Below are 12516 nucleotides of genomic sequence, written 5' to 3'. Positions count from 1 at the left end.
AAATTATGTCATCTACATAAATTTGAGCTATAAAAATATCTATTTCTAAGGTTTTAACAAATAAAGTTTGATCTATTTGACCTTTGTTAAACTCTTTGGATATTAGGTAGGTTGACAGTCATTTATATAGGCCCTAGGTTCTTATTTTAGTCCATATAAAGCTTTCTTTAATCTAAAAACATGGTTTGGATTATCTAAATCCTCAAAACCTGGGGGTTAATTTACATAAAATTCTTCTTTGATGAACCCATTTAGAAATACAGATTTTATATTCATTTGGTGTAACTTGAATCCTTTATATGTTGCATAGGCTAACAGCATCCTGATGGATTCAAGTCTAGCCATAGGTGCATAGGTTTCATCATAATCTAACCCGTCTATTTGGCTGAACCCCTTTGCTACTAGTCTAGCGTTGTTTCTTACTATTTCACCTTTATCATCTAGTTTGTTTCTAATACCTACTTAGTGTCAATTATGGATTTACTTGTGGATTTAGGTACAAGTTCTCAGACTTGGTTTCTTTCAAATTGAGCTAATTTCTCTTGCATTTGCAATTATCCAGTCTTGGTCAGGTAAGACTTCTTCTATAGTCTTGGGTTTAATTTTGAAAATTAGAGTTATTTGACTTAGTTTTCTATATGATGATTGAATTCGAACTCCTAGGGTTGGATCATCCAAAATTTGGTCAGATGGGTGATTGGAACTTATTCTAGAAAGTCTTAAATTAGGGTCAACAATTGGTTCTTATGATTCTTTTGGTTCAGGTCTAATTTAATCATCTTCTGTATTTCTTATAATTTGACTATTTTCTTTGATTAAGTCATGTAGGTTGTTTTCTTTATCAAAAATTACATTCGTTGTTTCTTCAACTTTTAAGGTATTTTTATTATAAACTCTATAAGCTCTACTGGTTATGAAGTATCCTAAAAATATTCCTATTGTTAATTTTGATATAAATTTACCTAAATAATCTTTAGTGTTTAGTATGTGGACTTTACACCCAAATACTTTTAGATAACTTAAGTTAGGAATTTTATTGTAGTATATTTCATACAAAGTTTTATTTTAAAATGTATTGATTAATATTCTATTTTGAATATAACATGTCGTATTTATCGCTTTAGCCCAAAATTGGTTACTTAGGTTATATTCGTTTAACATGGTTCTAGCGGCCTCTTGTAATATTCTATTTTTTTGTTCAATTAGACCATTTTGTTGGGGGTTTCTAGGACATGAAAATTCATAACTGTATCCATTAGTTTGATAAAATTTGTTAAACCTATGGTTTTCAAATTCCCCTCTATGGTCACTTCTAATTTTTTTTATTTTGATATCTTTTTCATTTTCTATTAACTTACAAAAGATCTTAAAGATCTCAAGGGTTTCATCTTTAGTTTTTAAAAATTTTACCCAAGTAAATCTTGACTAATCATCAATTATGACTAAGTAGTATTGGTTTCTGTTTAGTGACTTGGCTCCATATAAATCAAATAGGTTTAAGTGTAGAAGCTCACGTATTCAGTTGTTCGATTCAGGTTTATTGATTTGCGGGTTGACTTAGTTTGTTTACCTTATTGACAAGCATTAGAGATTGTATTTTCTAAATTTTTAAATTTGGGTAGACATCTAACTAAGTCATTTTGACTCATTTTTGAAATAAGTCTTATATGAGTGTGACCCAATCTTTTGTGCCACAACTTAGTTTTCTCTTGTTGTGTCAAAAGACACTTGAGAGAGGAGGTTGGTAGGTTAATTGTGTAGAAATTCTTTTTCCTAATTTCCTTAAGTGATATTTCAAGATTTTCGACATTCTTAATTAAGCATTCAGAGTTTTAAAACGTTACTAAGTATCCAGAGTCACACAGTTGACTTATGCTAAGTAAGTTAAAATTTAATTCATTAACTAATAAAACTTTTCAAAAAACAAAATTGGAACTCAGTTTGATATTACCTATTCTGATTACCTTAAATGTTCCATCGTTGTCGAACGTAACTAACGCTAGGTTTTTGAATTTTAGCTTGGTGAACTTAAATCGGTCTCTAATCATGTGTCTGGAGCATCCACTATCTAACATCCATTAGTCCAAAACGTTATGTTCCTACACATAAAGTATTTGATTTGGATCCAATTTAAAAGGATTGTAAAATAAATTGATTGAGTTTAACCCCTTATTCTCCATCTCACCCTGTCTAGGTTAATCATGTTGTACCTATGGGTGATAGTGAGACAGTTGATTGAGTTTCACTTAAGTTTGATTTAATTTTAATTTTAATTTTAATTAATTTTGAGTTTGATTTAGTTTTATTGATTAATTTTAAGTTAATTGATTATATTTGAATTAGGTTAATTGATTAATTTATTGAGTTTGAATTTGATTAATTTATAGATTAACTGGTTAGGTTTGAACTTGATTAATTAGGTTAATTGATTAATTGATTAAGTTTGAGTTTGATTAATTAAGTTAATTATTTAAGCTTGAGCTTGATTGATTTATTAAGTTAATTGTTTAAGTTTGAACTAAATTTTACCTAAGTCCATCTTACCCTTTTCTAAATTGTTAATCAGGGAACCTTATAAGTTTTTGTGAGATGGTTAATTTTATCTTCAATTTAGATTATTATCTAAGGATTGATTAACATTTGAGTTAGACTAAGGTTTAACAGTTAGTCAATTAAATATTTATTTCAATGATTGACTTTCAAGCTGTGGCGAGGCACTAGACCTTCTTGGTTGTTGGATTATCAATCACTTTTAGACAAAGTCTTTCAAAGAAATTGAATATTTAATTTCTTTTATGAAAATCCTAAGTCTAACTAGTCAAGTGTGAATCAAGCCTAGGTCCTTATCTACCATAATCTAAACATGTATAGTATAGTGAAAGCAATAAAGCAAGCATCAAATAAGTCTATCTAATGATAAAATGGTCTTTCTATTGTCTTCCCCTGGATCATAGCCTCGATACGGTCTATCAGATACTTGGGAATCCAATATTGACCAAGTCCAACTTGATTAATCAAGTTCGACTTGGGGACTCATGCTTGAACTAATCTTCTATTGGTATAATTAACAAGAGATATATATGATTTAAATTTATGTTTAGCCTTATATCCAAGTCCGGATCGATTGTATACGGTTCTTTATTTTTTACAAGAATCAGATCAAGATTCTTGGAACCCAAGGTGAATCGTTCCAATGTATCCTTCAGTTCCTTGACTTGATTTTTCATACTCGAATTTTCTTCCTCAAGTAGTTGAACTTGAATTAAAGTTCTATTCTAAAAAGATTCAGTCAAGGAGCTTGGGTTAGTCACTTCCTTAAGGGTTATTATCTCCTTTTGGAGTGACTTGACCTAGACGTTGGATTTGGTTAGCTTATGCATGAGATAGTTTACTAAGTTATGTAGTTTATTTATTTGAGAAGAACTTACAATGGGGTTAGGCCCTTCGAAAACGGATATGGATCTGTGGCTTCTCTCGGACTTGGTTTCCAACTCGCTTTCGATTTCAGATTTGTCGACTTATTCTTAGGTCGTAAGTGCGAGGAAGCTTGTTGGTGTCAACCTTTTTGCATATCACGAGGCACCCCAAATTGATAAAGATTGGAACTCGACTGAACTAAATAAAACTTGTGTAGTATGGAGTCCCAAGTCATATTTTTCCAAGGATAACTAGTAAATGTGTGAAAATCCTAGAATTGGTTCCAATCAAAATCTAATTCTAACTTGAATACATCTAGGTTACAAAAGTTCATTGGAACAAATTAAAATGAATCTAGAAATGTAATTCTCATCTAAACATGATACACTCATTTCAACAACCTTGTATCAATTAAATTCAGATTCAAATGTATCACTAAATCCAATCAATTGATTCTCACATCTTCAACTCATCATAATAATAATAAGGAAACTCAATAGTAAAAACAACTTGTAGATGTCTAAATTTCATCCAATACACAATTACAATCTAATTCAACAACTAAGCTCAAAGGCTCATTCTCTACAACATTGGACAAAGGTAAACAATCAACTCCTCAAGTTGAGCATACACAAATTCAACTTCATCACAGCAATAATAGATTCCATGCAGATGATAAAATCTTGCTAACTAAGTAACCGAAACTAATGAACTTGCCAATAAGAACATCTAATTTAAAAGCACAAACTGGTTGCCAACTAATCCAGTAGTTAAACAAGATTCAGATTGAAGAAATTCAAAGAAATCAAGTAGCAAAACTGAGAAATCAAATCTGAATTGCAAAACTAGGTTAGTATCAGAACATAACTGGGATTTCAGCAAAGAAAATCATATATAAGTTGCAATAAACTGAATCAAAGAAGAGATGTCAGGAAAAGAAATCAGATCTTCAGATCTAAGCAAATTCGAACACAATTGAAAGACAAAATCAAAGAAATCTAAAACCCTAAACATTCCACAAACCAAAACTGGATCAGATCTTCCTCATTCTGCCAGAAACAGAGCCACCTCTGGAGAACACTCTTCGGGTGACCACCGGCAAAGAACTGAGCTTCCAACTAATGCATCCTCTCTAATCACAGCCTCTGGAAACCGCCCTTCGGGCTCACGGATCGGGTAACACTCACATCGCACGAAATCAGTAGCTCGACTCTGGAATTTTGCATCACTCGGCCAATTGATCAGATCGGTGCGAATTCAGCAGATGGAATGAAGATGGAATGAAATCCGAATGCTTCTGGGATCTCCCTTCGAGCTCCGGTGGCTGATGAGATAGCAGAGCATTGGAAACGCCTTCTGCCTGGATCGCGGAAGGAAAGCAGAATCGAGCTCACGAACTGAGAAACACCCTCGTTCACGATCTGACATCGGACGACGAACGCTGGTAGCTGGATGATCGCCGGCGACGAAGAAGGACTGCTCACGGATCTGGAATGTGGAAGGGAGCTGCGGCCGTCGCGCGAAGAAGAAGAAGAATGCACAGTAGAGAAATCGTGACGCCGAGCCCAAGAAGCACTGTAGCTTCTCGCGGGTTTTAAATCTCCTCAGATCTGATCTAACGGCTGAGATGCTTCAGAGCTTGATCAACGGTAGAAAATCACCTAAAATATGATCCAGAAGTATTGATCTTCATCTACAATCAAGATCTACTCCTCATTAGGTTGGATGAGCCGGATCTTCAATGGATGGCTTCGATCTACTTGATCTTCAATGGAAGGTTCAAAACACTCCAAGGCTTGATCGCCTCATTTAGCCCTAGATTTGAGCTCAAATGTGACCTGATCTGATCGGGTCCATGACCCTTTTGATGCCTACAAAATAATAAACAAATATTAGCATCAAATACCATGAAAATAGACTAATTTGCAATTAGGTCCAATATCACATGCAATTTATGAAATGTAGAGTAATCATGAGTTTAAGCTATGAATAGACCAATAAAAACATGCATTATGAGTCAAAATAATATAACAAAATCATGGTTATCACTTGTCTATTCAACCTCTTCACCAGAATCTTCTGAAAAGGATTCATCCCATGTTGCCTGTAGTGCCTTTTTCTTCCGTTGCTTCTTTGTTTCCTTCTGGTTCGGACAATTGGCTTTGATGTGTCCCTTTTTTTTTGCAGCCATAGCAAGTTACTTTGGACTTAGCTTTTGGACTCGGTTGCACTATTTTTGATTCATCTTCGGACTCGGGTTTGGTTCTGTGCTTTACTTTTGGTTCCCGCATCTTAGTTGTACCTGCGACCAAAGCAATACCTTTCTCGACCGGTAGTGCATTAGTCTATTCGTAAAGTTCAAATTCAGAAAATAATTCATCTAATTTAATTTGCAAAAGATCTTTAGATGTAAGCATCTACCATGGATGCCCACAAAGTGTTCCTCGGAAATGCATTGAGTGCATACCCAATGATGTCGTAATTTTTCACCTTTTGTCCAATTGCGTGGAGACCGTTGAGGAGGTCTTGGATGCGTGCGTGAAGTTGACTTGCCGATTCACCTTCCTACATTTTTATATTATAAAGTTTATTTAATATCAAATCACGTCTGCTTACCTTCGTGTCGGAAGTTCCCTTGTACAGCTCAATCAACTTTTCCCATAATTCTTTCATGCTTGAAAACTAATCGACTTGGTTCAGCTGTTCTTTTGTCAGGCCGAATTGTAGAGTCTGAGTAGCTTTGGCGTCAGCATTGATCTTCTTTCTAGTTGGTGCATCCCATTTGTCGCACGGGACGAGGACTCCATCTTCGGTAGGATATGCGAATCTCATCTAGATGATTATCCACATCTCGACTTGTCTCTTGAGGTGGTACTCCATTCGACTTTTCCAGTAGCCAAAGTCTTCGCCGGTGAAGAGGGGAGGGTGTGCAGTGCTATACCCCTCTTGGTAGGCCATAAAAAATATTCTTGCACAGACAACAACAAAGAACTCATCCCAAGACTAGATCTTGGCTTAGTAGTGTGGAATAAAGTATTAATCAAATAAACGAACTCGAGTGGTGTTGCACTAGTTTCGAGAAGAAAGCTCGATTGTGATAAAACTAATCCGAATGAGACAATTGTACTGATTCCGATCAACTCCAAGAAAATTTAAAAACTAATATGACGAAAAAAACTTGCTTGAATGGTAGTTTCACCAATTCAAAGAGACCCCGCTCTGATACCAATTGTAAGATCATTGCACTAGAGGGGGGGTGAATAGCACTCGTGGCTTTCACGTTCATTTGAAATTGTTCGAGTATAACACAGCGGAATAAGAAAGACAAGACAGAAAGAAAGCAATCATGAACACCAATAGTTACATGGTTCGGAGCCCGTGACGACTCCTACTCTAAGACCCGCGCGTGAGAGTGCTTTCAATGGACAATCCACTAATCAATCGAAAGTTACAAATAGATTTACAATTGTAGTACAAGTAATTTTTAAATAAAACAATACCGACGACTTGGAGAATTAGATCTTCAACGTAGTCATCGTCGGAACAGCTTTCGGGCGTCAAGAGGCTTTATCGAAGCAGTGCGCAAGTGCAGAAGTCATTCTGAATGTTGTTGTGTAGCCCCTGGTCGAATGCTGCTTATACAGGCTATTCCGGGGACCTGGAACCCCTCCGGGTGCCTAGACCACGTGTCCCGGTCAATTGACGCGCTCCATATAAGCTTATGGATGATTTTTCTGGTCCGGGCGCCTGAACCGCTTGGGCACCCGGACCGCTTGGGCGCTCAGACCCAGAATTAGAAAACTTTAAAAAGGTGAGGTTTTGTTTGATTTCAGGATTAGACAAAAAAAAATTTATCAAAAATATCCTCCAATATTTACACTTTGGATAAAAATATCCTTAAAATTTTCATAACAAAATTCTTATTTTAAATTATAAAAACTAAATAGAAAATAAAAATATGTGATAATTTATTATATATATATATATAACATAAACATTAAAAAATCTAAAGTTCAAAAATTAAAAAAAAATACATATATATTATTATATATTATTTTTGTAACTTAGAATAATACAGTAGATTATTAAATTAGATTATATATTAAAATCTTAAAATAAATATATTTTTTTTATATTATTTAAGTTGAACTAAATAATATTAGGTTATATTTTATTTCCCATAACTTTAATTATGTGATTATTCGATAATCATATAACCAAAATTATATATAATAATTTGAATCAATCATACACTAATATTTTACGAGAATGTTTAACTTTCCTATTCCCAATAATCACTAATCGAAATAAACACAAGAAATAAAATGTTAAAGTAATATTATTTGATAGTAAAGTTTAATTTTTTAATATGTTGGAAGTCCTAGGGTTACCTCCTCTTAAGATTTTCCACCTGCGCCTAAGAACACTTAGGACTGACTTCCTGCAATCTCATTAAACCTTGTTAGACATTATGTAACCTTAACTTTGGACCGTTTGTCATAATCAAAATTCCTTTTATATTTATATATATATATATATATTAGGAAAGTAAAAAAAATAAACTTAAAAAACATTAAGTTTAAAATAAAATATATATATATTGTCAGTTTTGTAACTTAAAGTAATACAGTAAAATATTAAATTAGCTTATACATTGAAATTTTAAAATAAATAATTTTTTTACATTACCTAGGTTGAACCAAACAACATTAGGTTATGTTTTATTCTTTATAACCTTGATTATGTGATTATCTGGTAATCACATAGCCAAAGTTATATATAATCTATGTCAGACGATTTCTCATAACTTTATTTAGTTTAGGTAATCAGTGATTACCAAGTAATGATCCATGTTCGACATGTCGCCAAAAAGAGCATTTAACCCAGACTCAAAAAACTTTAAAAAGGTGAGGTTTTGTTTGATTTCAGGGTTAGATGAATTTTTTTTAATCAAAATATCCTCCGATATTTACACTTTGGATAAAAATATCCTTAAAATTTTCATAACAAAATTCTTATTTTAAATTATAAAAACTAAATAGAAAATAAAAATATGTAATAATTTATTTTATATATATATAACATAAACTTAAAAAAAATCTAAAGTTCAAAAAAAAAAAAAATACATATATATTATTATATATTAGTTTTGTAACTTGGAATAATACAGTAAAATATTAAATTAGATTATATATTAAAATCTTAAAATAAATATATTTTTTTACATTATCTAAGTTGAGCTAAATAATATTAGGTTATATTTTATTTCTCATAATTTTAATTATGTGATTATCCGGTAATCATATAAACAAAATTATATATAATAATTTGAATCAAACAAACACTAATATTTCATGAGAATGTTTAACTTTCCTATTCCCACTAATCACTAATCGATATAAACACAATAAATAAAATGTTAAAGTAATATTATTTGATATTAAAATTTTTTTTAATATGTTGTAAATCTTGACTCTTTCTTTAGTTTATAAAAGCAAAAACAATTTATAGTGAGCAATATAAGAATCATTAAATAAAATAATATTATTTAATCACTAATCGAAATAAACACAAGAAATAAAATGTTAAAGTAATATTATTTGATATTAAAGTTTAATTTTTTTTTAATATGTTGTAAATCTTGACTCTTTCTTTAGTTTATAAAAGCAAAGACAATTTAGGGTGAGCAATATAAGAAACATTAAATAAAATAATATTATTTGCGAATTTTAAATATCTAAAATTTATATAGTTTTTTGTTTAGGTTTAAATAAAAAATAAATAGAAGGGAATTTATTATTTCAACATTAATATAGATACACTTACCTTATTTGCGAATTTTAAATATCTAAAATTTATATAGTTTTTTGTTTAGGTTTAAATAAAAAATAAATGAAAGGGAATTTATTATTTCAACATTAATATAGATACACTTACCTTAATTTTGTATAAATTCTAGGATCACATTAATAGAGATATGATTGCTTACATTTTATATAAAATTCAAAATTTATTATTTTAACATTAATAGAGATAAGTTTACATTACTTTTATATAAATTTTAAGATAGTAATAAAGAGAGATAATTGCTTACATTTTGTACAAATTTAAAATTTATTATTTTGACATTAATGGAAATAAACTTACATTAATTTTGTATAAATTTTTAGATTTATTAATTTTATATAAAATTTAAGATTACACTAATAAAGAGATAAACTCAGATTTGTTGTAAATTTTAAAATTTATTATTTTCACTTAATAGAGATAAACTTGCATTAATTTTAACATTAATTTTGTATCAATTTTAAGATTACATTAATAGTAAATTGCATATTTAAAAAATGAAAATCATTTACCTTTTATTTATTTTTAATGATTCTTATATCTTACTAATTATAATTTTTTTTTTGTGTATTTATAAACTAGAGAATGGACTAAAATTTACAACATATTGCAATACTAAACTTTCTTGTCATTTGAATTTTTTACATCATGTTTCTTCACATTTTATTGTTTATTTTGATTGGTGGAGCACAAGCAAGATCATGGAACGAGAAAGCTAAATACACACTTAAAACCATTCAGGTCGTTATTAATATTCTTTTGAGAAATTAGAAATAGTACTTTTATTGAAATTATTATTATTATTTTTTGTTTTAGACAATAACGGGAGATCTATTTGACTGCGTTGATATGTACAAGCAACCAGCATTCAACCATCCTTTGTTGAAAAATCATACTCTTCAGGTATTTAGTATTCAAAAAGAAATAAGTCAAATTGATATGATATTTTTTATTGCATGGTATAATTCCTTTTGCTCTTTAACTGATCTGATAATCTTTGCAGTTAAAACCAAGTAGTCTTCCAAAGGGAATGAAGCTTGCAAAATCTAAACCAGCTTCTTTTTATGGATTCAATGATACTTGTCCTTCTGGCACTGTTCTCATCCACCGTGCTCGGAAACAAGATTTAATTGAGTCTAAGCTCTTGAGAAACCAATTTAGAGCACAAGCCATAGCTAATAACCCAACTGCAGAAGGAAGTCACGTGAGTTATTTTTTGTTAATCACTTTTATTTACTATTACTATTACTATTGCAATTCTAATTCATTTTTTATGGAGTTCAAACATAAATAATATTTGCATTCTACACAGTATGCAATAATTGAAATGGTATATGATCAATTTTCTGGAGCATATGATCCATTTTATGGAGCATACGCAAAAATGGCGACTTATAAGCTTCCAGATTTACAAGCTAGCCAAACATCAGCCAGCACTATATATCTTTTTGGTGATAAAAATGTTCCAAATAATGAACTCAACGTGATCCAGGCCGGTTGGCATGTAAGTTAATATAAATCATTTACTAATATTATTTTATATAGTCACTAATTTATATCTAATTTCACAGGTTTCACCAGTCATGTATGGTACCAGCTATCCTCGTTTTTTTACTTTTTGGACCGTAAGTATAAATCTTTTTATATTTTATTCTTTTAGCTTCATATATATTCTCAGATAACATATTTAATTATGTATTTTCAGATTGATGGGTACGAGAAAACGGGATGTGGAAATTTAGAATGCTCTGGTTTTGTTAGCACCACAAATATTTATGGACCTGGAAGTTTTATTCCTGAATTTTCTACTTACGGCGGCGAACAGAAATATCTATCCATATTAATTTCTAGGGTAATTCTTTTTAAAAAAAAATGTGCTATTTTATTTTTATTGAAGTTTAATCCTTATTAATAAATGTTGTGTATTTTCATTTATAGGATTCTAGTACAGGGAATTGGTGGGTTACCTATAATGATGAATTACGTCTTGGGTATTTTCCTAAGGAATTGCTTCCTAAGATGGATGATTACGCAGACGCTGTTCAAATGGGTGGGCATGTTTACTCTCCCTTGAATGTGCCAAGCCCTCCGATGGGCAGTGGTCATTCAAGTAATGAAGGACCTAATAAAGCTGCTTATTTCATTCAAGTTCAAGCAGTGGATTCCTCGAATAAGTTGACCAATTTTGACACTGAATTTATTAAGTCTAGGTCTGATATTGGTGATTATTATAGCATATCTGATGATCATGAATCTGGTCAAGATAAATATGTTTTTGCTTACGGAGGAGCTGGAGGTTTCACAAAGTAATATCAATCTTGAGTGGAATAAATTGTATTAGATTCATTAATAAATTCATGTCAGCTTTCTTTGACTTGCGTTCCCTCTTGTTGGAGAAAATTTTGTTAAATTTCAATCTAAGTTTTTTAATGGAATCATTCGGGCCAAAATGGATTCTTATCATGCCCAAAACCAGCATTCCACTGTGATAATGAACCCATTCTACATCCCCCGGAACATTTCAATTATATATATATATATATCTTACTATTTTATTAAAAATCTCCCCCCTTTACTAACTAACTTTGGTGAAGCATAAAATGCATTTTCGTTAATGTCCTTTTTTCTATTTATACTAAAAATAATTCCAACGTTTATTAGTAATTCCACAAGCGAAACAATCAGTGATCTAGAGTTCGAGACTCAGCTATTATGAATTTTTCTCATCATTAATTTTCTTTGGTTATTTTATATAAAAAAAATATATTTCTCTTTAGTCTCATATCTTAGAATTGACAACACTATGATCAAACAAGGTTCTATAAATATTTTAGGCCGACGATGTTAAAAAATAAACTTTATTAGTTTGTTTTACTAAAACAAGTATAATATTAAATTAAAATAATTTTTTTGCATAGGGAAACCTGACCCTATTGCATGGTCTGACAAATCTTACACAAATAATTAATTTTTGATTTATAAGCGTGACACTAGAAAATCCAAACAATTTGGATTTTCAAAGACTCAAATAATTTATATATTATTATATTACACGCAACGCGTGTGCACGATCAGTTGTGATATGCTGCGTGACTGTTCGTGTTGCACACCATATCAACTTTTTCTTTTTTAAAAAAAATTATTTTTATTTAAGATTTTAAATTTAAAAAATTCAACATTTCCTTATATAAAATCTTAATACATATAACACATTACAATACTCCATAAATACTTAAATTTATTTATTTTTTA

General features: G+C 30.7%; 1 protein-coding gene across 1 annotated transcript; it reads left to right on the top strand.

Moving 5' to 3' along the window:
- Window positions 1-4869: 4869 nt before the first annotated feature.
- LOC121980159 lies at window positions 4870-11574 on the top strand. The gene is made up of 7 exons (XM_042532123.1): window positions 4870-4959; window positions 10081-10167; window positions 10268-10468; window positions 10577-10768; window positions 10836-10889; window positions 10970-11116; window positions 11203-11574. The coding sequence occupies exons 1-7, from the start codon at window positions 4870-4872 to the stop codon at window positions 11572-11574; spliced, it is 1143 nt and encodes a 380-aa protein (XP_042388057.1).
- Window positions 11575-12516: the final 942 nt, after the last annotated feature.

Source organism: Zingiber officinale, chromosome 5A (assembly GCF_018446385.1).
Source record: "Zingiber officinale cultivar Zhangliang chromosome 5A, Zo_v1.1, whole genome shotgun sequence".
Lineage (NCBI taxonomy): Eukaryota > Viridiplantae > Streptophyta > Magnoliopsida > Zingiberales > Zingiberaceae > Zingiber > Zingiber officinale.
This window is presented reverse-complemented; position numbering and strand designations above follow the sequence as displayed.

Excerpts from the sequence above, each read along its gene's own strand:
- LOC121980159 (XM_042532123.1), top strand. The coding sequence starts at position 4,870 with ATGATCGCCGGCGACGAAGAAGGACTGCTCACGGATCTGGAATGTGGA. Across the intron at positions 4,960-10,080 it reads AAGAAGAAGAAGAATGCACA|ACAATAACGGGAGATCTATT; the intron begins GTAGAGAAATCG and ends TTTTTGTTTTAG. Across the intron at positions 10,890-10,969 it reads GTTTTTTTACTTTTTGGACC|ATTGATGGGTACGAGAAAAC; the intron begins GTAAGTATAAAT and ends ATGTATTTTCAG.